The 26,509-nt window shown below is 42.8% G+C and overlaps 1 protein-coding gene across 2 annotated transcripts; it reads right to left on the reverse strand.

The window, feature by feature from the left end:
- Positions 1–1,261: 1,261 nt before the first annotated feature.
- LOC142497512 (G-protein coupled receptor family C group 5 member C-like) lies at positions 1,262–26,194 on the reverse strand. Of its 2 annotated transcripts, none has more exons than XM_075605376.1 (4): positions 26,042–26,194; positions 4,374–5,451; positions 3,696–3,760; positions 1,262–2,086 (listed from the first exon to the last, which is right to left on the reverse strand). In XM_075605376.1, the coding sequence occupies exons 2-4, from the start codon at positions 5,440–5,442 to the stop codon at positions 2,018–2,020; spliced, it is 1,203 nt and encodes a 400-aa protein (XP_075461491.1). In that variant the 5' UTR covers positions 5,443–5,451; positions 26,042–26,194; the 3' UTR covers positions 1,262–2,017. The 2 variants fall into 2 exon arrangements, with proteins under 2 accessions (XP_075461491.1, XP_075461492.1); XM_075605377.1 differs by lacking the exon at positions 26,042–26,194 and adding an exon at positions 22,689–22,908.
- Positions 26,195–26,509: the final 315 nt, after the last annotated feature.

The following is a 26,509-nucleotide window of genomic DNA, read 5'->3' on the forward strand; positions in this document are numbered from 1 at the left end:
CCTCGCACATAGTCACCCATTGGGGGGACACATAGGGATGGAAAAGACAAAAGAAAGGGTTCTCCGAAACTTCTATTGGCCTGGGGTTCTGGCAGAAATTACAAATTATTGCTCCTCGTGCCCAGAATGTCAGATCACCGCCCCGTTCAAAGCGTATCGTAGCCCATTGATACCCCTTCCCATAATAGATGCACCATTTGACCGGATTGCTATGGATCTAGTAGGACCCCTAATAAAATATGCTAGGGGACATCAGCATATATTGGTAATATTAGATTATGCCACCCGATATCCGGAGGCAGTTCCCCTAGGTAGCACCTCTGCTAAAAACATAGCAAAAGAGTTAATAGTCCTGTTTACCCGGGTCGGAATTCCTAAAGAGATCTTAACTGACCAGGGAACACCATTTATGTCCCAAGTAACAAAAGAGTTATGTAAACTCCTAAAAATCAAGCATCTCAGAACCTCAGTCTATCATCCACAAACAGATGGTTTAGTGGAACGATTCAATAAAACCTTAAAAAGCATGTTACGCCGGGCGGTCGATAAGGATGGGAAAAACTGGGATTGTTTGTTACCATACCTGTTATTTGCCATTAGGGAGGTTCCCCAATCATCCACAGGCTTCTCCCCGTTTGAACTATTGTATGGCCGACACCCAAGGGGCTTACTAGATATAGCCAAAGAAACTTGGGAACACAAGGTTACACCATACAGAAGTGTAATAGAACACGTTGCCTCATCCGCTAGAAAAGGAGCAGGGTGCATCACAAGGGCACTCTAAAGGTAAATATTTTTGAAACCCAGGACTGAGGTTGTTTTTTTTTTAAACATGTTTAAAAAAAGAACAAGCAAGCCCCTCAGTGCCTGCACAAACAGACGGATGTCAGATTATAGCAGCCCTTGCACTTCGTTCAAATGTAGAACATCAAAGCAAAGCCTTATGGGTCATATCTATTAAGCAGTGCTATTGTTGCAAATAACCTTCTGACACAGGAAAACATCTTGCAGCCCACAGGTAATGTATGGAATAGCATGGGCTTACCAAGAAATAATGTCGGTGTAGGTCCATATATTGTAACGGGCGCTGGTCCAGGATATCCATCTCACCAGGAAATAGCTGATTGGTGCGTTTGAAGATCCAACCCAAGTGCATGCATTAAAAATATTTATTTCTTTTTACTTTTGTGTGCTTCTTAAAATAAGCAAAATAGAGACCAAAAAATACAGTGCACCACTTATGAGGCTCAAGAGGCTTACAGTATCTTCAATTCAAATTTATTAGTAAATGCAGCGACACTAGGGTCTCACGTGTAGCAAATAAGGCAGCACTAAAGTCCAAGCGCATATTTTTGCTATAAAGAGGCGGTTCATCATTTTAAAAATAAATAAATACAATTTAAACAAAAACAGGTCAAACAATTACAAATATTTTAAGGTAAAATAGAAGGTCTAATTTATTCAGCAATTTATCTAAAAACGGTAGAGTAATATGGTGATATTAAAATATGCAGGAAGGCCGATAATATACTAGAAATACATCTACTTGTCATTTGACGAAACCCTACCATTCCAGTGCACCGAAAACCATAACCAGGTATAGAAATCGAGTAATCCTTTTTTGTATTAGGAACAAGTGACTGTGACTGAGACGATGTTTGTTGCATTGAACGGCAAGTAAACATTTGCTCTCACGGATTTTAAACAGTTTGGTTAATGAAGGCTCAGGGGACCCCCTGGGGAGTAGAAAAGACAGTAAATCAGATTGTGATTAAAATATAATGAAGTGTTATGAAATATTCATAGAATTTGGAAAGAATTGCTAGTAGGACTTGTGAAAATCATTGCAATGGACATCAGGCATGATCAAAGGATTTGTCCGCTTCTCTCTTGGCTTCTTTAACTCCTTCATAGGTAAAAGTCTTGTTCTGAAGACTTTAACATTGAACTCTATATGACATGTTAAAATGAGAATGTCTTCTCTCCAGCCTGCAGCTCTCTTCGTTGTATCCGCAGCCTACAGTTGATATCTCCAAGGTTCCATCTGAATTCGGGGCAGAGGTACATGGCTCACAGTTTCTAGTTCCTATAATAATAATAATAATAATAATATTAATAATAATAATAATAATTTAAATAAAAAGAAAGAAATAGGTCTTTCAGTATTTAACCCTTTCCCTTCATGGGGGCAAGAAGGCACACAGAAATGTACGAATTGACTATATTTTGGTTTTATGGAAAAATGTGGGGGGTTTTATGCACACTTTAGATTACTCCAGAATTAAAGGTCTATACCATATTGTATAATAAATAAAATGTAATTCCTCTCTTGTGTTTTTGGGATGTCCAAATAAATGCCCATAGCTTGCCCCTAATGCCTTCTAAACTTATCCGCTGGGTAAAAAGAACACTCATAGACCCAGATCCACAAAAGGGGGCCATGTGCTTACCCCCACTCATGTGAATGGGAGTAAAGGCGTGCTAAAATTTAGCACCTATTTGTGGGTCTGGGCCATAGCTTCCTCCCTCCCCCCCCCCAATTTTTGCAGTCATGGAGTCCCCTGAAATAAAATGAACGTGGCTAAGCTCTGGAGAGAACCTGCTCCCCACCTATGTAAACAAAAAGGGGGGAGGTGGAATGAGTAGGGGAAACTGCTATATTATATTGTGAAGCTGCTTCCTGTGATGGAGAAGGTTGTAGTTTGATTCATTTGATTGCATCTGAACACTTTTCCAGCACAGAGGAGCAGCTCCACAGCATATTAAATAGCTTATATTGGACAGATCCAAGTTGCCCCACGATAAACATATGCTAATACTCACAGTACAACAACTTATGTTTATATAGTCAGTCAAATGAACGCCACCAAAAATTACTACTAAATTCTACTGCTCCTTTATAAATGGGTAACACTGTAAAAGGTGACCCTGAGCTCATTTGCATGTCATTTCCCAGGATCCCTGGCTGCCGTGGAAGCATTGTATGCTAAGCTATAATGTTGAAAACCGGGGTTGCAGACCTGTCTGAGACGTGAATGTGCTCACAAGTGATATCTGTATTTGCAAAACAGTGTGCAAACTCTACAGAGTGAACAAATAACTCCATAAGACCTCTAACCCCTGGAGTTATTATAACTGTCATATTGTTGAGCGGGTATATTATTGATTTACATATTTTGATCAAGGTCATTATAGACCGAAATATCGATATTATTGAATACATTAAGACTCTTGATAATCATAAATTGGACTGCCCTGATAACTAAAGACATTTGCCAAGTACCCTTTTATTCATGTTGTTTTCAAAGCGTTGTTTGTTGCAGTAAGTAATAAAACATAACATGCACAGGAATATTGATGTTATCAAAGTTTGTCACCCTACTGTTCAATGCATAATATTATTTTCCATAAGTTAATCTGGTAAGAATCAGGAAAATATCAATGATAGTAGATAAATCGGGGGTATCTGAGTCCCAGCTGCTGAGTACATACACTGCACCAGATGTGTCCATGAAAAGAAAATCCATTGCTTTTAATGGTATTATTTTCGTTGACAAAAATCATGCAGATATATCCTCGAGTTTGCAAATGGACAACTTTAATAAATCTCCCCACTGCACTGTTAAATCCTGGGTATGTTTTTCTTTTGCAAATCTCCCCCTTTACCACCACTCTTGCTAGGTATTCATGCTCACCGTTGGGTACAAAGTCAGAGTAGGATAGATTCCACTGTAGCTACTGTACGGAGAAATTGGCTTTCCTGAATAAAAAAAGATTGAAGATATTACCATTAGCTGCGCTAGACAGAATGTTTATATCTAGATCATTACACTATCTTTGGAAAAAGAACACAATCCATTGTAAAAATACAAACAACTTTTTTTATGGCTTATATGGACTACGTACCTTTCAGCAAATTATAATTTTACATTGAAAAAAATAATGCATTCACTACCAATGCATATACTTGTGTTGCCATTGTAATATAGCAAATGAGTTCCAGGTATGAATGTATTTTGTATTGATCAGTTCCATGGTAATATTAATTTTAATGATGTTCAATGGACATTCAAGATAAAAAAATAGATCAACACATCTCTACTGTTGTATTAAGACAAAAGATTCTGCTCGATTGGCTCTTTGCGTCTCGTTTACATGAACTGCCATAAGACACAGGGAAATCTACCTTCCCAATCTTCAAGTGTTCTTAATACATATAAAAGGAATGTTTTGACAGCTTTACAGCATATTGAGTAAAAGCCTATCAGTTTTCAGTATACTTTGCTCCGTCTAAATATAACAGCTGATATTTACTCAATAATTACGGACCGTACTATTCATTGTTTATTAAATAGTGTTTTAGGGCAACCCACCTTGTGTCTTTCCAGCTTCCACTTGTTCAGTCACTTCTAAGTTCTCCATAGAGAATGCCTTGTTTTCTAATACAATGGATGGTGGATATTCAGCAAGTCTCTTCATTATGGTCCTGCTATCCACCTCATATTGGTACCCTGTTTTTGCCATCTCTACTACCTCTGGGATCAAGTAAAAAAAGACGAATGCCCAACCATTGGATGTTAAAGCAATGGCAAGAACTGGATCATCCCAAGCTCGCTGGTGACCTAATTTTTCATTGCCGTAAGCGTACATCACAATCCAAGCTATCCAAATGGCAATTGAGATGGATGCAGTTACCACTATGTATTTTCCATGACGTTTCCAGTGTAGATAGTGTCCACAAAGTACTGGACAAGGAATTATGAGTGATGTCAGTATAAGGAACATCACGTAGACTAAAGCAGACACAAAGTCTTGGTTGGTAATATTACATGGGTTACCAGATGGGTCAGTAGACTCAGGGTTGTGACGCACATTAGTGATCAGAAGCCATTCCACGTTTATTACAGCCTCCACCATGAAAAGACCAACAGCCAGCAGAAACACCAAGCACCCACCAGGACCATGATTCTGCAGTGCCAAGTAGTTAAGCCGAATTGAGTGTGCAACTAAACATGCAAAGCACATAGCAAAAAGCACCCCAAATAAAAATCTGCGTACTGAACAAATTGCAGCATTTGGGGCTATGACAAAGGCAAAAACCAGAGAGAACAAACCAAATACACCTATCAGAAACATAAAGTTAAGCGCTAATGCACCTCTGCGCTCATCTCGAGCAACTGAAGGAGCAAGCACCAGGAAGATCGCTGCCAGAATAAGTGTGCAAACAATTCCCAAGGCTGCCACAGATTCTAATATAATACCCCAAGCTGCGTTCAGATCACAAAGAGCAAAGTAGATAGAGTTGACATCATGACCACACCCAGCTGGCAAAACTGAGAGGTTCTGGGAGTCCGATGGTTGAGTTGTGAGATTTAGAGTGAATGATTGTCTTATGTAGTTCATCAAGCACAGAATCAACAGTAAGCTTTGGAATGCCGTCATCGTTTATCTCTGCATAAAAGAAAGAAAGAGAACAACATTTTATTTCAGTGTATAGCTTTCCCCTAAACTTAAGTTTCCAGAAGAAAAGGAACAAGCTTCGTTTTCGTCATGCGGGTACTGTACATTGGCAAAGCAGAGTTATTGTTCATTGCTCATTCTGACTAATTGTTTCCTCTGGCAATTTCCCATTTTAATCCCGCGCTTTTCAAAACTCGGATCAATCTGCTTCTAAGTACAGCCTTTGTTGAGTATCTGTTTCTTACAGCAGTTTGGGACAGCTCTCTGTACCCCGCAGAGTCAACAAAATGAGATTGTGACATAGAGAATGATGTTCAGCTGTGCAATGAAGTTGGATCTGTAGACCTGCATTACTACTGATTTCAGGAGACGCTGAGCATGCCATTTGATTCTTTTCTTCAATTTGTAAGTCTTGCCTTAGCGAATAGGCTGATTGCCATTTCCTTTAATAAACATGCTGAACCTGTGCCGCTAAAAATAAAATCTAATGAAAATTTTTAAAAACTCCAGAAATGTGCACATGCGTTCACGTATCATGTAAAAAATGGAGTTGAGACATAAGTGTCCCCCCTGTGTGCCAGCCCTTACTGCTCGCGCCCCCACTCTCCCCTCATCATTTGACGTCACGTTACCATGATGGTGCGACACATCACATGACCCCGCAGCATAATTTGATGCCACGTTGTAATGGCGACGCGATCAGAAGCTGGCCGAATCCCGGTAAGTTGATGTTTCAGAGGCCTCGCGGGGAAGAGTGCGGGGCCTCAGCAACCGCCCATGCCCCCCCAGAAAAATCCCACAACCCCCCCTGGGGGGTACACCCCCCAGTTTGCACACTCCTGTGTTAGATCACTTTCAAGTATGTTTAAGAGTAACACTGGCTTCATCAGATCAATAAGTGGTGAAATTTGGAACAATCAGGGGCGTATTTCCCATAATGTAGTTATTATTTATTTATCAAATGTTTTACCAGGAAGTATCACATTGAGAGCTACCTCTTGTTTTCAAGTATGTCCTGGGCACAGAGTTATGATAACAATTCATGGTTACATTGGTTACATAGGCCCAATAGGCCCATATTACTGACCTGAGGAAGAGAAAATAACTCTCGAAAGTGTGTCTTATAGTATCAATTGTTAGTCCAAATAAAAAAGGTATCATCTAATCAGGGCCGCCAACAGAAATCATGGGGCCCAGGACAAATAAAAGGAGCAGGCCCCCCCCCCCCCCACCCTCCGAACCCATAGCGCACCTACCACAACATTTTTTTTTTAGCGTGCAACTTTTACTTAACTGTTTTCTTATTGTAATACGGAAAAAATATTACAATGCAACCTGTTTATTTTTATATTTTCAACAAGACAGATGACTGCCTGTCTGCGTGACTTGGTGGGTGCGTGAGTGACTGGGTGGGTGCGTGAGTGACTGGGTGGGTGCGTGAGTGACTGGGTGGGTGCGTGAGTGAGTTACTGGGTGGGTGGGTGAGTGACTCGGTGGGTGGGTGAGTGACTGGGTGGGTGGGTGGGTGAGTGACTGGGTGGGTTGGTTGGTGACTGGGTGTGTGGGTGACTGACTGGGTGGGTGAATGGGTGGGTGGGTTGGTGACTTTGGGTTGGTGACTGGGTGGGTTGGTGACTGGGTGGGTTGGTGACTGGGTGAGTGGGTTGGTGACTTTTAGTGACTGGGTAACTTGGTGGGTTAGTGACTGGGTGACTGGGTGGGTGGGTTAGTGACTGGGTGAATATTAGTGACTGGGTTGGTGGGTTAGTGACTTGGTGGGGTTGACGGTGACAGTGGGTGGGTGACAGTGGGTGGATGACAGTGGGTGGGTGAACGTGACTGACTGGGTGGGTGACAGTGACTGACTGGGTGGGTGACAGTGACTGACTGGGTAGGTGGGTGACAGTGACTGGGTGAGAGTGAATGGATGGGTGGGTGACAGTGACTGGGTAACAGTGACTGGGTGGGTGACAGTGACTGGGGACAGTGACTGAGTGGGTAACAGTGACTGGTGGGTGTCTTACCTTGACCGGGTGGGTGCTGATGCTGCTTCCTTCTTCCTTGTCCGCCAGTCCCTTCCCCCCTTTGCCCCCGATATCCCCGAGGCAGCTGCCCGGGGCGGGAGGGGGGCGCGGGAGGTGGGCTCATGTGGCGCCCAAGAGCTGGGCGGCTGGGGGGGCGGCCGAGACTGGCAGGCTAATCCCGCGGCGGGAGGGGAGCGCAGGAGGTGGGCTCAGGGGGCGCGCAAGAGGTGGGCGACTTTTGAGACTGGCGGGCTAATCCCGCGCAGGGGAAGTTGGGTTGGCTGGCGTGCGCGCAGGGGAATAACAATTGGCACTTCCCCTCCGTCCCAGCTTGGGAGCGGGGGGGGAGCCCACAGGCAGCAGCGGGGGAGGAGCACACAGGCAACAGCAGGGGAGGAGCCCACAGGCAGCAGCAGGGGACCCACAGGCAGCAGGCCGTATACCTTGCTTGCCCTGCGCATGCGCGCAGGAGAATCGCTGCCATTTTTGTAAAAAAAATTATAATTTTTTTTTTAATTTAACGGGCATGGCCTCGCAGGGGGCCCGGACAGCCGGGCCACTCTGACTCACAGGGCCCGGGACGCCAGTACCCTTTGTCCCCCCCTGTTGGCAGCCCTGCATCTAATACTGAAGTACTCACTTACTCTACACTATCGCAACTGGACTAACACAGCTATTTCTAATTAATTCATGATTTTAACACAAATGTAAAAATCAAGATAACAATCTAACGCAGATGATGTAGGTGGAATCCATACATCAGGACATCTCCTCTGTTTCGTCCTCCCATCCTACACCTCTTCCTAACTCTCCTCCTGCCTTCCTTGACTCTTTTTCCAAAGTCACAGATGAGGATGTGTCACTGCTGATCGCCTCTTCTCCCTCTACCACTTGCCCTCTTGACCCCATTCCCTCCCGTCTCCTAAAACCTCTTACTCTTACTATAATCTATATGCTCACACACATTTTTAAACCCTCCCTCTACTTTGGTACCTTTCCCTCCTCCTTCAAACATGCAACAGTCATACCATTACTGAAAAACAGCAAGCTTGACCCTACCTGTCTTTCTAACTATCGGCCTGTCTCCCTCCTGCCTTCTGCCTCTAAACTCCTTGAACATCTTGTGTTCTCTCGCTTGCTCCATTTTCTCAACACCTATTTGTAGAGGGAGACGGGGTTGGCCCGGTATTAAAGGGGTTGCACCCCATATGGCCACCCCCTGACCTCACAGGGAAGCAAGGGGTTAACTGGACTGCGGTCCAGGAATGTGGTTTACACCTTGTCATGAAAATGTATGTTCCCCTGTTTCATTATAATCCTGTATTTTAAAGATGTTTTAAAGTGAATTTCTGTATCTCCAGTTCTGGAGGTTGCAGAGAGTTGATATTTGGCCAATATGTGGAGTCACTGTAGGCATTAAAAACTGGCAAATTTCGACCCACTGAGCCCACCAGAATGGAACTCATTAATATGTGTAGATATTAAAGTGTATATGTATGGTATTTTGCATCTGTTCTGAAAATGCAGACCCCATCTGCTATGCTAATAGGTCATGAAGGGCAGCCGGCTGATTGAGCCTAAGCACTGTGATCAAAAGTTAACTACCTGATTGTTTACACTAAGTACTAATCAACAGACTCTGCCACTCTAATTGTTACCTGAGGGTGGAGAATCATCAAACTAGAGTGGTTTGTAAGTGTTATGTCTACACCTACAAACAATGCAGATACTTCATTTGGTAGACTGGTCGTTGCCCCTGATTTAATTATGGGGCTACTCATAGAGTCCTAGTACACATGGGCTAATTAGCTGGGGGGCATGGGTTAATCTGTGTCTCCACGTTAGGGATTGGATACAAATAATTGTTCACCAATAGTCTGTATTCAATGTTAAGAATAGGGTTACACAGGTATATAAACTGTGTCAACCCTACAGTTTTTAGTTCTTCTTCTGATACCATCTTGAATGTCACCGGATTGCTGGAGAATTGCTGGCTGATACTTCTCCATCCCCCAACCCTAAGTAAGTGTTACCTTCTTGTCTGTTAATTGTACTATATTGCTGTGTTCACCTTTTTTAAGGAATAAATATATTTTATTATATCTAAGCCTCGTTCAGTTCAACCCAGAGATTTGGTGTTCATTATATCTTGTCATTAGTTACCATGACACTATTCTCTCTTAGACCTTCTACAATCTGGCTTCCGCACTGCTCACTCCACTGAAAAAGCCCTCACTAAAATAACTAATGACCTCCATGCTGCCAAAGACATAGCTCATTACACTCTGCTCATGACACGTGACCTCTCTGCAGCATTTGATACTGTGGACCACCCTCTTCTCCATCACATTCTACATATTGGTATTCATAACAAAGCTCTATCCTGGATCTCCTCTTACCTCTCCCATGGTACTTTTAGTGTCTCTTCTGCTAACACCTCCTCCTCTATCGATCTCTCGGGGGGGTACCCCAGGGCTCTGTGCTGGGACCTCTCCTCTTTTCTCTGTACACACTCTCTCTAGGTGACCTAATCACATCTCTTAGGTTCAAATATCACCTCTATGCTGACGACACACAAATTTACTTTTCAACTACTGAACTTACGCCTGCTGTACAGACCAAAGTTTCTGAATGTCTCTCTGCGATATCATCCTTGATGGCCCTTCCACCGACTTAAACTTAACATGTGTAAAAAACAGAGTTCCTCATATATTTCATTCCAACCCTGGCCCCACTACCTCCTTCCACATTACTGTTGGAAGTTCTGCCATACACCCAGTAGCGCAAGCACGCTGCCTAGGGGTCACACTCGACTCCTCTCTCACATTCAAAACGTATCTAAACCTGTTGCTTTTTCCCCTGCAATATTACAAATATACCCCCTTTCCTCTGTTGCTCGATTGCTAAAACTCTGACACAGGCCCTCATTCTCTCCCATCTCGATTACTGTAACCTCCTGCTCTCTGGCCTTCCTGCCTCTCACCTGTCTCCCCTACAATCTATCCTAAACGCTGCTGCCAGAATCACTATTCTCTTTCCTAAATCTGTCTCAGCATCTCCCCTCCTGAAATCCCTCTCCTGGCTTCCTATCAAATACCGAATCACACACTCAATTCTCCTCCTCACTTTTAAAGCTTTACACTCTTCTTCTCCTCCTTACATCTCAGCCCTAATTTCTCGCTATGCACCATCCCGACTCTTGCATTCCGCTCAAGGATGTTTTCTCTCTACCCCCTTTGTATCTAAAGCCCTCTCCCACCTTAAACCTTGCTCACTGACTGCCCCACACCTCTGGAATTCCTTTCCCCTCAATATCAGACTAGCACCCTCTCTATCCACCTTTAAGACCCACCTTAAAACACACTTGCTTAGCGAAGCATATGAGTAGCTCTGTGGCTAATACTATACACCTGATACCTAAAGCTTGACCCCTTGCAGACGCACTTACCAGAATGCCCTCCTACTGTCTCTGTACGTACTTCCTACCTACCAATTAGATTGTAAGCACTTCGGAGCAGGGACTACTTTTCCTAAATGTTACTTTTATGTCTGAAGCACTTATTCCCATGATCTGTTAATTATATTATTTGTTATTTATATGATTGTGTGTGTATTACTACTCTGAAGCGCTATGTACATTAATGGCGCTATATAAATACATACATACATAGATGTAGGAAAGGTATTGCAGAGAGAATGGTAAATAAACAGTCACGAGAGACCAGGCATTTACACCTTTATGCTGGGATCATGCAATGAGCAAAACAAGATAAGTGAAATAAACTGGAAATGTATTCACATAAACAGGCAAACACACAATGGAACACAAACTATATAAGAAGAACCCACTTAGTTGGGACCTGGGGCAAAAAAATAGACTTTCCTAGCTTATTATAGTATGAAACAAGAGTCTTTAGTTAACCGGGACATAGCCCGAAAGGTCCTGGCACTGAAATCGGCAAGCAATTCCAGACGCCACCGCTCTACAGACTTCTGAGGATGTGTAAAATCTTGACCAGGAGGTACCACCGATTCCCTAGAACTGAAATCAGCATAAAATCCCATCCACGACCGCTACGATCCTTTCTGAGAACTTGGCTCCGGAAAGTGGGACTTAGAAAATCCCTCACAACCTTATGTATGGTTGGAGTACCCGAGAACCCCTATAGAGGTTCTGGGTGATTTGGACATTACTTGGGTATCCCCCTTAACCTAGGGACCCGTTGACAAGGGGACACCTCACATCCCTATGCCCCATTTACCTTTCTGGTCTGTGCTTATGCAGGGAATTATAGCGGTTAGTCGCACAAGCGTTTTCAAGGGGAGATTTTGCCGGAGCAATGTGTCTGACCTGATTCCCAGGTACATTTTTGGGGTATCCAGCAACTCTGGAACCCGACTAGCTAGGCACATTCTGACAAGACTTTCTCCTTAAATCCCCCTCTCATTCATAGCCTAGCAATCTCTGCTTGCTGGCACTCCTGGAAAGGTAAAAACACATACATTCTTTATTGTCGCATAATTTTATACAATGCATAGACAATCACTGGGCTCAAGAGCTGACACTCTCAACTCCCAATACATGGATCAGAGGTAACCAAACGGGCTTAACTTTATTGTGAGCCTGATTACCCCCTCACCATCACAAACAGACAGGGCAATAAAGGGATGAAAGGGACAGTGAGAAATAGGACCATACATCCATCAGCAGTGTGAAGGGGGTGGGGGTGCAGTGGGGGGGGGGGGGGAGAGGGGATTTAGTTGAGTACTTGGAATTCACCTTGCATTTCCTTACCCATCCCCCCACAGCTCACCCTTGTGTAACCTCTAAGATCAAGAGTACAAGAGCATTTTTTTTCTAAATGGAATTTCCACCCTGACCTATGATATATCTATCAGCAAATGCCAGAGGTTAATTAAAAAAAAGATGCTGCAACACAATGTCCACTTGTGTATTTAACAATGAATCACTACAGAAGGATATTACTGATAAATACTATTTATACTGCACAAACTCAGGAGTAAAATACAATAATAATTCACTCATACGCAAACGTACCACAATATTAACAGATTACGTAGGGGAAATCAAGTTAAGTAATTAGGCTTCTTAATTAAGGAAGCAGTCCCCTAGCTTTTTTGTGGCATTACCAATTGTGGGCTTGATGCAGACTTGTAAAGGTGGCTTGTTAGATTTTTCCCTTGCTGCCCAATGGGATTCATAGTGACTGAAGGAAATTGCAACCATAATTCTAGCCTATGCACTGGGTAAAACCTGCATTCATTTTATATGATCGTGATCATTGCAAAATGCTCAAAGAACTTGATTGGCCATCACTTGAGTCTAGGCACAAATTTAATCTTTCCTGTCTTGCCTTCAAATACTTTCTGGGCAAGCTACCCAGCTATCTGAACAAGCTCCTCACCCCTACCACATGCAGCACTTATCATCTGAGATCCAACTCCAAACAATTGTTCGCTTTCCCAAGGTTCAACAAAGTATCCGTCCGCTCCTCCTTCTCTTACCGTGCTCCTCACACCTGGAACAATGTACCAGAAACTCTCACAGCCGCCACCAGTCTAAGTTATTTCAAAACTAAAGCTGTCTCACATTTTAATCTGGTCTGTAGCTGTTTCATACGCCTAAAAGATAAAATATGTTAAACTGTTCATGCAATGTCTTTATACATAATGTATAACCATGTTCACCTAATGTAACCATGTATTTGTCATCATAACTCTGTGCCCAGGACATACTTGAAAATGAGAGGTAAGTCTCAATGTATTACTTCCTGGTAAAACATTTGATAAGTAAATAAAGGGTTCCCTGCAATTTTCTGGTCATTTGAAAATTGTATCAAATACAGAAGAATTTACAATGCATCTGATGCCAGAGTGAGCCACTAATTGAGCAACCTGTGCTGAAGCAGGGATATCCTTAACACCTGACCCGTTGGTGGCCCTTGAGAACTGGAGTTGGCCACATCTGTTGTAAAGTAACTTGACACACAAGTTTTGGGGAGGACCACGTGTGTGCACTTTTAATAATAGGAAAGCTTTTCCCCATCTCAATTCAAATAGCTGACTTAATAGGTAGAGAAATATTGGTATTCAACTAAACCAATATATTAGGCTTCCATGTCAGAGGGACTTCTCGCAGTGAATGGGTTAAAACATTTATTAATCCTTCCAATGAAAGTACCACTTCTTTTATATGATGTGAAAGTGTATGCTTTTCTTTCTTTAATGGGAATCCTGCAACTGGAATTTTATCAATAATCCAACATTACCTGTTATTTCCATGATACGTCTCAAGGGGAAGATGGGCAGAAATGAGGCAGGGACTTTATTTTTCCCGGTGAAGAGGATTTTATACAAGTATGAAAAGATTTTGTTTTGAAGGCGTACAGATTTATTCAGATAAATATTTAACGGACTTTAGTTCATTGTCAATTATTATTTTTAAAAGCATCTGCCATTCTTATTGTAACATATTTAGATTTAAAAAAATAACCATGGCTATTTGGTTCAAAAAGTGTCTTGTCCACCAACAACGCATGGCAGGGCAACCACCACCAACAACGCATGGCAGGGCAACCACCACCAACAACGCATGCCAGGGCAACCACCACCAACAACGCATGGCAGGGCAACCACCACCAACAACGCATGCCAGGGCAACCACCACCAACAACGCATGCCAGGGCAACCACCACCAACAACGCATGGCAGGGCAACCACCACCAACAACGCATGGCAGGGCAACCACCACCAACAACGCATGGCAGGGCAACCACCACCAACAACGCATGCCAGGGCAACCACCACCAACAACGCATGACAGGGCAACCACCACCAACAACGCATGGCAGGGCAACCACCACCAACAACGCATGGCAGGGCAACCACCACCAACAACGCATGACAGGGCAACCACCACCAACAACGCATGGCAGGGCAACCACCACCAACAACGCATGGCAGGGCAACCACCACCAACAACGCATGACAGGGCAACCACCACCAACAACGCATGGCAGGGCAACCACCACCAACAACGCATGGCAGGGCAACCACCACCAACAACGCATGGCAGGGCAACCACCACCAACAACGCATGACAGGGCAACCACCACCAACAACGCATGGCAGGGCAACCACCACCAACAACGCATGGCAGGGCAACCACCACCAACAACGCATGGCAGGGCAACCACCACCAACAACGCATGGCAGGGCAACCACCACCAACAACGCATGGCAGGGCAACCACCACCAACAACGCATGGCAGGGCAACCACCACCAACAACGCATGGCAGGGCAACCACCACCAACAACGCATGGCAGGGCAACCACCACCAACAACGCATGGCAGGGACACCACAATGCCCTTTGGCAGGAAAAGGATAAGTATAAGGAAAGATGTTGACCCAGGGATTAATCCGATTGCCAATTCTTGGAGTCAGGAAGGAATTTATTTTTCCCCTTATGAGATATCATTGGATGATATGACTCTGGGGTTTTTTGTTTGCCTTCCTCTGGATCAATAAGTAAGTATAGATATAGGATAAAGTATCTGTTGTCTAAATTTAGCATAGGCTGAACTTGATGGACGTACGTCCTTTTCCAGCCTCATCTACTATGAAACTATGCAACTATGAAAAGATTTAAGCCTTCTATAGTGTAACATTTTTTTTACTATTGGTTGTACAAATGTGCGACTTTCTTTAAAAATCCGCCCAAAAATGTTCACAATGGAAATTGTGTTACATTCACACAACTCTTGTCCTAATTGACAACAGCTTTGCTACTTGGACTTGCTAAAACAGTTTGAGCAATTAGGAACCTGATAGCAACCCTAATTACTTTTGAATTTCTAAATAACACGTCTTTAAAAGCAGAAAGCCATTTTGTTTTACCATATTCTTGTTAACATGTCTCATTCATTGTCCCTTTACTCCTAAGCAAACATTGGCTCAAGGAAACAGAAACCCACTCTAGTATCATCCATGGGGCGTTGTGTTGACCTGAAACATTTAAGCAATAAACAGAACATAGCAGGGGGCAATGACTTGGTAATCAGTTTAACAGCTTGCTGTCTGCATCAGGTACAGACCTCTGTCATGTATTTGCAGTGGTCTCTATGAAATGCGAGAACTGAGAGGAGAGAGTGATTCATGTCAGATGGTGTGTTTGCATTAAAACAACAAGAGAATGTCGTTTCCAAAAAAATAAGACTTAAAATCATTTGCCCCCTTTACTGAGAGGCCCGTGAAAGTTTTTCAGGCAAAAAAAGAAGAATTAGAAAACATTGACAGCACTCAGTAATGTACATTAAAATATATGTTCTAATGTTTCATTGTCTTGTAATCGTTCCTTGGGGCAAGTACCTCCTTTTTATTGTCTCAGTTTCTCTTAAAATATATGTACTCGTTTCTCATTTTCCTCCCTCCCACATTAGACTGCGCTGTGGAATAGTAATATTTCATACCTTTTTAAACATAGCTTCAAAAGCACAATTTATTTATTTATACAATGTTTTACCAGGAAATAATACATTGAGAGAATACAATGACACCTTCTTTGGCCAAAGCATTTCTAAGGCTGTAACCACGCCAAAGTACACCCTTTTTTTCTCGTCGCCCCTTAGCCAAGTGTTTCCCAACTCCAGTCCTCAGGGAACCCCAACAGGTCTTAAGGATATCCCTGCTCCAGCACAGGTGGCTCAGTCAAAATGACTGAGCCGCTGATTGACCCACCTGTGCTGGAGCAGGGATATCCTTAAGACCTGACCTGATGGGGTTCCCGGAGGGCTGGATTTGGGAAACACTACTACTAAAAGGAGGAGAAATGGATTATTGCAGTTTTTGAAACCTGTTCCTAATATCTCTTCAAGTACAGGCTCGGGATACCGGCTTTTCAGATATTGATAGACAATACTAATATAATATAAAGCTGATGAGTAAGTTGCACTGCAATTAAATTTGACAATACGGTTTTATCCATTTATTTCAGATACTTAAGTTGAATTAAGGTTGGAAAGTAAATTTTCTTCTCGGGTGTCTCCTCCGCCTCCTCACTCTCTCTTTCTTTCAGGGTCCCACAAGGCTCTCTCCTTGGCCCTCTGCTCACTGGTCACCTCTTCCCTTGGTGAACTAATACACTCTTTTAGCTTTCAGTGTCCTCTCTAAGCTGATGACATCCACATTTACCTCTCCTCCTCTGACCTTCCCCCTCTCTCATGTCCTGCGTCACTAACTGTCTCTATGCAATCTCCTCCTGGATTTCCCACCATTACCGGAAGCTTAACATATCCAAAATAGAACTAATAATCTTTCCTCCTTCCACTGCCATCCGTACATCCCTACACCCAAGCTCTCCCTCACTGTCAATAATACCACAATCTCATCTACACACCAAACCCGCTGATTAGAGGTCATCTTTGACTCTGCCCTCTCCTTCATTCCTCACATTCAAGTCCTCACTATGTCCTGCCGTCTCCACCTCCGCCAAAATATTGTATTCTCTTCCCCCTCCCCCTCCCCCCAACCCTATGGGTACCAGCTGTGCAACTGGACCACACACCATGCTATCTAACACCCCCTAACATCCACCCCCCTAAACCTTAATGGATCCAGCTGTGCGTTTGGACCAAGCTTCATCCTATCTAACACCCCCAAACCTTAATGTGACCAAGCTCCATCCTGAGGCATACTCCGCCCCACAATGAGCAGCCACTTCACCTTTTGTTTCCACATCCCCTCTAGAGTATAAGCTCTCAGGAGCAGGGCCCTCATTTCCTTCTGTAGCTGCTTGCGCTTGTCTGTCCTTACTTGTATGTCATCCAGTTTATGTAATTGATATCACTCTGTACCCCCCATTGTACCGCGCTGCGGAACATGTTGGGTCTTTACAAATAAATGATGGTGATAATAAAAATAATAATAATAATAACAGCTGGCTAAACTAACGGCATGTCCTCTGGAAAAAAAACGGGGTTAAAGCATTTAATACTGGAAGTGTCAGCAATGCCCCATTGAGATGAATTTCAAGCCCTGTCAACAGGGAGAAAGTAAATAAGAACATCTTAAAGAAATTCATTCTTTGTGGGTTTAAGGCCCACACCCTTATTCCAAGAAGGGAAAACCAGGCATCTCTTTGTCACCACAATGGGATAACTGATCAAAATCACCCAAGCACAACAGGAGTAACCATGTTAACAAGAACAGTAACAAACACAGACTTGCTCACACGCTGTGCGAAACCTAAGTGTCCTCCCGCCCTCCTTTATCTTTCCCTGCAAAACTATTCCTTGCTATTGTTACTGCTGCTAAGAGAATTGTGTTTGACAATACCACGTCTAATGGTTTGCAGGTATTGATTTTCTTGGAATAACGAGCATGATCATATGTCACATAAAAGTAGGTCCTATATGAGATTTGAAGGTGTCACTATTCTCTTGTTCAGATGACCCACCGTTACATTTTAAAGCAGCATTAATAAATAATGTAAGATGCTTCCTGTTAACGGGGAGCCAAAACAATAATTCTCAAACAGACAGATGACCTTAGCAAAAACTGCTGCAGTTATCCTTGACCTTGCACTTCACACTACCCAGAGTGAAATATTCCTGATGTTTGAGAAGCCATATTAGGTGTAAAATATATCACTAGTTTCATTATTTATGTGATATTCTTTATAAAGATTTCTCCGAGGTCATATCCATGGGAGTTACAAATCCACATCCATGTGGACAGGGCACCACAAGTCCAGTCCCTTAAGAGCAAGCACCATGTCAGCTTTTCAGGGAAACACAGACCTAAGCAGGTTCTCTCAGTAAATAATTACAGGAGTTAGGGTAATTTAGTGTTAATTAGAGAAATCATGACACCTTGGCTTGCTAGTTGCCCTGGAGGGTAGAATTCGGGGATCCCTGGTCTGGAGCATGCAGCGGATATTGGTATTTTATCACACATTGATTGGCATGAGCTTGTGACAGGACAGCCAGTAATGTCCACTTTTATTTTTTTACCTGTTGCATATGCATGTTTTGTTCACACTTTTGTAGGGAAATGTCATCTATGTTTTAGATAAATGATATCACATGTTCTATGCACTAGACAAAAGATCCTAGTAGAGCTTTAATTCAATATTGTCGTTTATGATGCTGCCTAGACATTTTTAATGGAAGTGTTATTTTATTTCTGCATACTTTAGATTTATTCTGCCTCAGCCCATATTTTGCTTTGTAACCCCAATCCCACTAACAGATTAACAACCTGTGAAATCATTCATTTGAAATATGGGAGCAAAAACATGATTCATAACTCCGCTCTGGTCTATGCAAATATGAAACTGCTGCTGCATTCCTTGGCTATTCGGCTTTGAACCTCAAAGTAAAGTAACCGATAGCGAAATCAGCAGATGCTGTATATTTGTTCATTTGTAGTGTTATTTGTGTTTTAGAGTTAGAACAAATCTGTTAAAATTGTACAGAATAGTGATTCACAGTTGGGGTCTGGGAACCCCTAGGGGTTTGTGGAGTGTCTCCAAGGGGTTACCCCCAAAAATATGTCATGGCAAATCTCACGGAGTATAGTGGGTTCCTGAGCCCGTGTGGGGACCTCACACCTAGTAAGGCTCCACACTGCACCTTAGTGTGGGTGGTATTACTGTCAATTACAACAGGGGTTTCTAAAGTCCAAAGTGATTTTGGAAGCTACTGCAGTAACTGACCATTATACTGGACACTGGGGTGCAATTTGAGTTTTGATTAAGCATGCGTTTCCCCAAAGAGCTGAGGACACTATTGTTAGCAATAGTCTGATGAGTAGGCAATATGCTTTATTAATTAGGGGTCGCGGAATAAATATTTTTTTAGCTTGGGGTGCACAATGTAAAAAAGTTTGGGAACCACTGGTATAGAAGAAATTATAACACACACATACGTGTGGTGTGTGGTGTGTGGTGTGTGGTGTGTGTGTGTGTGTGTGTGTGTGTGTGTGTGTGTGTGTGTGTGTGTGTGTGTGTGTGTGTGTGTGTGTGTGTGTGTGTGTGTGATAATGTCTTCTATACCAGTGGTTACCAACCATTTTTACATTGTAAATATATATATAAAATCACCTGTGGTGATAATTGTATCCCTGTCTGTGCTGATAAACAGATCAGTATTAAGTTGCCCACATGATAATTCAGACAGCAACAAATGAAAACATAAATGGTTAATATCTGAAATCATGTATTACTTAACCCAACTCCAAACAGCGCTTCAGACTTTTAAATAGAATACAATGTACTAAAACTGTATATTTTGCTTGTCTAACTGTAAATATTAGAACAAAAAAAAAATCTAAAATTTTAAAGACATTATTGCTAATTCTGTTTTAATAATTTCAGCTGTATAGGTTTACCAGTTAGAGAAGTAACTTCTGAAGACATAGCAAATCTCACTCGTGCAATTTAACCATCCTGGAGAATCCTACCATCAATAGTCTAAAAAACGAAATAATGACACACACACACACACACACACACACACACACACACACACACACACACACACACACACACACACACACACACACACACACACACACACACACACACACACACACACACACACACACACACACACACACACACACACACACACACACACACACACACACACACACACCTTTTAGATCAGCACGTCCTCTCTACCCAGTACTAAGCCCCTCTGACCTCCCCGGCAGCCTGCTATTGAAAAAAACATCCTCCTCATGCTGCTGCCCCCGCGCACCGCAAAACCCGGGGGTGGAGGAGGGGAGGTGGTGGAGGGGGGGGGGGGGATGAATCGCCGCCATTTTTTTAAACTTCTTTTTTAAACTTTTTTATTTATTTATTTATTTAATTAATTAACAGGCGCCCGGCCGGAGTCATCGCGGGCCGCACAGAGAGGCCAGGCGGGCCGTATGTTGTGCAGGCCTGGAGTAGACTATTAATACCTTCTGTGCCTTTGAGGTCTTCAACTAATTACTCTGAATTATTATTATTATTATAATTGATTTATAACGCGCCAACATATTCCGTAGTGCAGTACAATAGAGTTGGGGGATGAAACAATAAAATATCAAACAACATCCATTGTTACAGTAGGTAAGGAAGCCCTGACCAGAGGAGCTTACAATCTATAAAGAAGGGTAAGTGGAGACATAGGGTACAGGGGGATGTGAAGGTTGGTGTGTTTCGGATAGCTGCCGGTTATTTGAAGGAGTTGGGTAATAAGTGGGATAGTGCGGAGATAGAGGTGTGAGAGCAGGCAATGTGTCAAGACGGAAATGCTACAATATGATCCTGAAATACTTTACCCAAGACCAATAACAGAGCAGCTATAACATCAGCGAACCTCAGCAATTGGCTGAAAATGTAAGTATATGTGTGTATACGTGTGTATACGTGTGTATACGTGTGTATACGTGTGTATATGTGTGTATGCATGTGTGTGTGTGTGTGTGTATATACAATGTTATTAAAAAAATATTAAAGGATTTATTTATTTGAAAACTTATTTAAACACACACACACATATATATATATATATACATACATACACACACACAGTCATACACTTGCGCACAGTATACACTCAAAACGTGTGCGGCACGTGCACGCGCCTTCGCACAGGCACGCGCGCGCTCGGCCGCACACAGTGTAAAACAGCCTCGAGTGCGTCTGAGGTGAAGTGAACACAGCTGAGTAGCAAACAGACCCCCCCCCCCCCCGTGCAGAGATGGGGGGGGGGAGGTGCTGTCAATGTCCAGGTCTTTTCCGCATGATAATAAAATAAAATAATTGTGCACCAGATTGTGATATTAATCCACGTATAAAGTGAGTATATAGATAATAATAGCATGTTATAAAATAAAATAATTGTGCACCAGATTGTGATATTAATCCACGTATAAAGTGAGTATATAGATAATAGTAGCATGTATAGCACTGCTAGTTATACATAGCGCTTTACAGAGACATTTTGCAGGCTCGGGGCCCTGCCCCGTGGAGCTTACAATCTATGTTTTTGGTGCCTGAGGCACAGGGAGATTAAGCGACTTGCCCAAGGTCACAAGGAGCCAACACCAGGAATTGAACCAGGCTTCCCTGTTTCAAACTCTCAGTGCCAGTCAGTGTCTTTTACTCACTGAGCCACTCCCTCTCCCTGTATATATACTTGTAAGTGACATAAGTATAAATAGATACCATCTAGTCTATGTGAAAAGTGATACAATGTGTGTATATAAATGAAATGACACACCATGTGTCAGTAAATAAAGTGAAAGGTTACAATGTATTTTCCTTTTTATCCCCTGTACCCTCTGTACTGTCCCCTCCAGGAGAAACATTACCACGTCACATGGGTCAATAGGAAGCTGCACATCATCCATTGTGCTCACTGACCCATGTAATGACCACAAAGTAGCAACTTTTCCGTTATGTATTTCGGGAAGCAGGAGACCTACCTATCTATTCCAGGGGTGGCCAACTCCAGTCCTCAAGGGCCACCAACAGGTCTGGATTTAAGGATATACCAGCTTCAGCCCAGCTGACTCAATCAGTGTCCACCTGTGCTGAAGCAGGGACTGATTGAGCCACCTGCACTGACGCAGGAATATCCTTAAAACCTGGCCTGTTGGTGGCCCTTGAGGACTGCGATTGGCCACCCTTGCTCTATTCCAGCGGTGCACAAAGTGGGAGGGGGGGCACGGCAGGCTGCAGAGGCCCTGCGCTCTTCCCCGAGGCATTTAAATTAAATGCCGGGGGATCGCGTGAGGCCTCTGCAACTCACTTACTGGGATTCAGAAGAGTTTCTGTGAAGCGTCGCCATGGCAACGCGCGGTGTCATGCGGAGTGACGTCACATGTCCGTCTCCATGGAAATGGGGTCACGTGACATCACGTCACCCCGCAGCGTCATTTGTCGTCGCCAAACAAGTGAAGGGGGGCGCGAGCATGAGGGGGAGCAGACAGGGGGGTGCAGCTCCAAAAATGTGCGCTGCCCTGCTCTATTCCATTCCTTGTGTAGTAAAGTGTTTCCTCCAACCTCAGCCCACCCTCCCTGTAAAATGACCAAACAGTGAATATGGCCGCCCAGGCTCCAAAAGGGTTAATCACCCCAGAGTCACTGCCAGAAAAGATACAGCACTTAGGCTAATTAATTGAACTGACCACAGATGAAACAGAAGTCACTTTGGCTGCTTTTAGCTCTGTTTCTCCCATCACTTATGTTTGCTTATCGGGAAGTTAATTAACTTGTTCTTTCTTTAAGTGGAAGCGTTTTCAAGACAGAAGAATGCCAACTTGTTGCCATGACTCTTTTGTGCTGGCAATACCCAAACGTTGCTGTTTATTTTACGGCATAGGCTCCTATCAGTGTGATATCTCCTGTAACCTACAAATTAATACTGCAGTCCTTTGCTTTTTCCCCTAATCTCCCTTCTTTACACATTCCCTTTATCGCTTGGCCAGTTTTAGTTTTGGCCTTCACTTGTCATTGACATTCTACTTCAATGTCATTTTCCTTACTTTTTATTATTATTATTATTAGTATTATTATTATTATTATTATCATCTCAAACATTGCAGGAAAAATAAGGCTGATCTAAAAGGCTGTAAAATTCATCTGGGAAAATTCAGTGATTTCATTACTGTTTTACTTTCTAAAACTATTCGCAGTGAAACTGCAAGAATCCTTGAACTTGTGACATCCAGCAGGGGAAGATGAGATGCAGCACCGCCAACGTTATAGTGTTTCGGATGGTGAAATAAATCAGAACCAGAATTTTTACAAGGCCCCATAAAGCATTGTTGGGTCAGTACCTTCAAAATAGAAAACGAATAGAAAACGTCACAATAAACAATATAAACTGAAGATAAATCAGGCAATTTCGGTTTGTTTTCTGGTAAATGACTGGATCTTAAACACCGGTGTTTTGCTGGCCCCACCTAGGGTATATAATCCCTTACAGAATCTTATCAGATTGTTTCTGGGCTCCTGTTCTGGAGAAATGGAAAAAAGTTATCTTTTTAATAGTCAATTTATCCCTGTGTCCTAAATGTGGTATGGAAAAGGCTGATTTTATATGTTGTTTTTGATCATGTCGCTAAGTGAGGAGATATTGGTATAAAACCTTACACTACCATCCATACAATTAATGGACTTCAATTCCCTCTACATTTTAAACATTTCATTTGAGGTAATATGCCTGAATGGAGCATGTTTCCAAATCATACCACTTTTATTGTGGTTTTTGCTTTTATAGCAGTTAGACCAGCTAATATGACTGATTAGATAGAACCCTCTCTCCACCACCGTGCCCCCAAATTCTATCGTTCAGTGGGATACAATTATTTTTACAGTGCTCTTTTCTGAGAGACTAGATGCTCGCTCTGATCTGGATTCCAGAACCTACTTTATTTTCCATAAATGGTTTCCATATATAAACAAAGTGCCGCTCTCTATACAAATGAAAGTAGCTAAATCTTTCAAATATTCTTTATGGCCAGGTCCCTTTTTTTAATATTATCATGGCTCTGCTGTGTCCAACTTAAGGTGTTTACCTCCCACCCCATACTTTAATGCAGGGGAGCGCAAACTTTGCTGCTGAGCCCCCTGCGGCATCAAATGATGCCGACTGGTCATGTGATGTCACGTCATGTGACCCCGCACTGTCATGTAACGCTGCGTTGCCATGGAGACGAGTCCTGATGCCGGCAGAATCAAGGTAGTTTGATGTTACAGAGGACTCACGCGATCCCCCAGCATTTAATTTAAATGCATCGGGGAAGTGCGCAGGACCTCTGCAACCGCTGAACCCCCCCAGGAAAGTCTTGCACACTTTGCGCTCCCGTGCTTTAATGTATGGGGTAATAGGCGTTACTTTGCGCTCCCATGCTTTAATGTATGGTGTAATAGGCGTTACTTTGCGCTCCCATGCTTTAATGTATGGTGTAATAGGCGTTACTTTGCGCTCCCGTGCTTTAATGTATGGCGTAATAGGCGTTACTTTGCGCTCCCATGCTTTAATGTATGGGGTAATAGGCGTTACTTTGCGCTCCCATGCTTTAATGTATGGTGTAATAGGCGTTACTTTGCGTTCCCATGCTTTAATGTTTGGGGTAATAGGCGTTACTTTGCGCTCCCATGCTCTAATGTTTGGCGTAATAGGCGTTACTCGTCCCACTCTTCTTTTTTTAATTTATTTTTATTTCTGCTTGTTCTTAATACATTTTTTACATTTAACTTGCAATTGACTGCATAGGCCTTAATTGCATCTATGATAATATTCGTCACGTCCGTTGTCTCTATACAAGTCTCCAAAAAAAAGAATCATCTCTAATATACAGCAGCAGTTGGTGGATTTCCTCAACATTTACATATGTCTTTTCTTCAAACTAAAACTACTATGTTACTGTGTAACATATATGTGAAAGTGTGTGTAATGCAGGGCCAAGGATTTTGAAAGAGGGTTTGGGATATTGCTCAGTATAGTCACAGTTTGGGAATGTTTCGGTGGGAGTAATGTTTACTCGGGGGGGGGGGGAGGGTCAGTATTGGTTCCTGGAGGGTGGTGTCTCAGACCTGGATAGTTTGGGAAGGCGATGCCATGCCAGGTTAAGGCGACCAGAATGGTGGTGACATTCCGTAAGGGGGCTCTGTGCCATTAGGCCTAAGGTGCTGAATGCCAGAATAAACACGAGCTGAGTGGTCCAGCTTGTGGAATAGGTACAGTAAGTCATATCATATAGCATGCGGAAACCTGCTTATGATTCCAAGGTTCTATAAAGAATCTGGTTGTTCTTTCTACTCCTACTGAATACTCATCTCAATACATTTTCTCTTGGTAAAATATTTTTTAAATAAATAACGCTGTAATCGCTACTGCCTTCTAAATGTTATTGTTAAAGCATATACATTGCTATCACAATAAAGTATATATGTTCAAATCCATGTATCACAAAAGATGCTTTGGGAGTCTCAGCATAGTGCATACATGCTGCCTATTAACTTTTGAAACTTCTTAGTAACTCAGTCCCCCTAGCACAGTGTTTTTTAACCAGGGTTCCTGGGAACCATTGGGTTCCATGGGCATCTCTAAAGGGTTCCCTGCATTTTCCTGGTCATTTGAAAATTGTATCAAATACAGAAGAATTTACAATGCATCTGGTCACAGAGTTGCTATTAGAGATGTTGGGGGTTCCTCAGAATTTCACTTAGGGTTACTTAACCCAAAAAAAGTTTGAAACCACCGCCATAGAAAGTACAGATTAACCGATTCATCGTCACAATATTCCTAAAACATTATAACCAGCACCCGTGAAAGGGATGAAAGAAAGCGAAAACTTTTGTATCATATTAGTCAGATTGCATCACCCACTAAGAAAGCAAAATCAAACACGCCTTCCCCAATCCTAACACACTTTATCCAACTCCTACTTTCCACTTCTCTGTTTCCAGTGTTCTTGTTTCATACAGTATATAGCAATCTCCTGCCTGTTCGTAACAATGTAAAAGTACTTACCCTGAATGCCTTTCTCTCTTTTTAATATGTTTTATCCTCTCGCTGCCTAGTCTGGACTGGAGCTCTCCTACCAAGTGTTTGGATGAAGAGAGCAGACAAAGTCTAATAAATCCCCCTCCCCTCTGGTCAACCCCCCCTAACAAGTGGAGGGAGAGAGAGCACACCCCTCCCAGAGAGAGAAAGAGGTGAGGGGAGGAGCTGTCCTAAGATTTAGTCAACCTCACATCAGCTCCCCCCCTCTAACTCCTCTGATCCTGTAAGGTATTTTGGAGATCCCTGGCAATCAGACACTGTAACAGAGCACAGAACATTGTTCCATAAAGCAGAAGCGCAGTGGACTCCTAGACCGTTGTACCATTTGAATGTGTTGGGAAACTTCAGAGTTTCCATGTTATGTAAAGCTGGGCTTATCATCACAGTTAGGTAAACGGAGAAGCAAGGAACATGGGTGAAAAATCCCTGATTATT

This window comes from Ascaphus truei, chromosome 6 (assembly GCF_040206685.1).
Source record: "Ascaphus truei isolate aAscTru1 chromosome 6, aAscTru1.hap1, whole genome shotgun sequence".
NCBI lineage: Eukaryota > Metazoa > Chordata > Amphibia > Anura > Ascaphidae > Ascaphus > Ascaphus truei.

Bases quoted from the DNA above. Each gene is read 5' to 3' on its own strand.
- LOC142497512 (XM_075605376.1), bottom strand. From the start codon at position 5,442: ATGACGGCATTCCAAAGCTTACTGTTGATTCTGTGCTTGATGAACTAC. The intron at 3,761-4,373 runs GTGGGTTGCCCT...TTTTTTATTCAG, and splicing joins GGAAGCTGGAAAGACACAAG to GAAAGCCAATTTCTCCGTAC. The intron at 2,087-3,695 runs GTGAGCATGAAT...TTATTATTATAG, and splicing joins CTCTGACTTTGTACCCAACG to GAACTAGAAACTGTGAGCCA.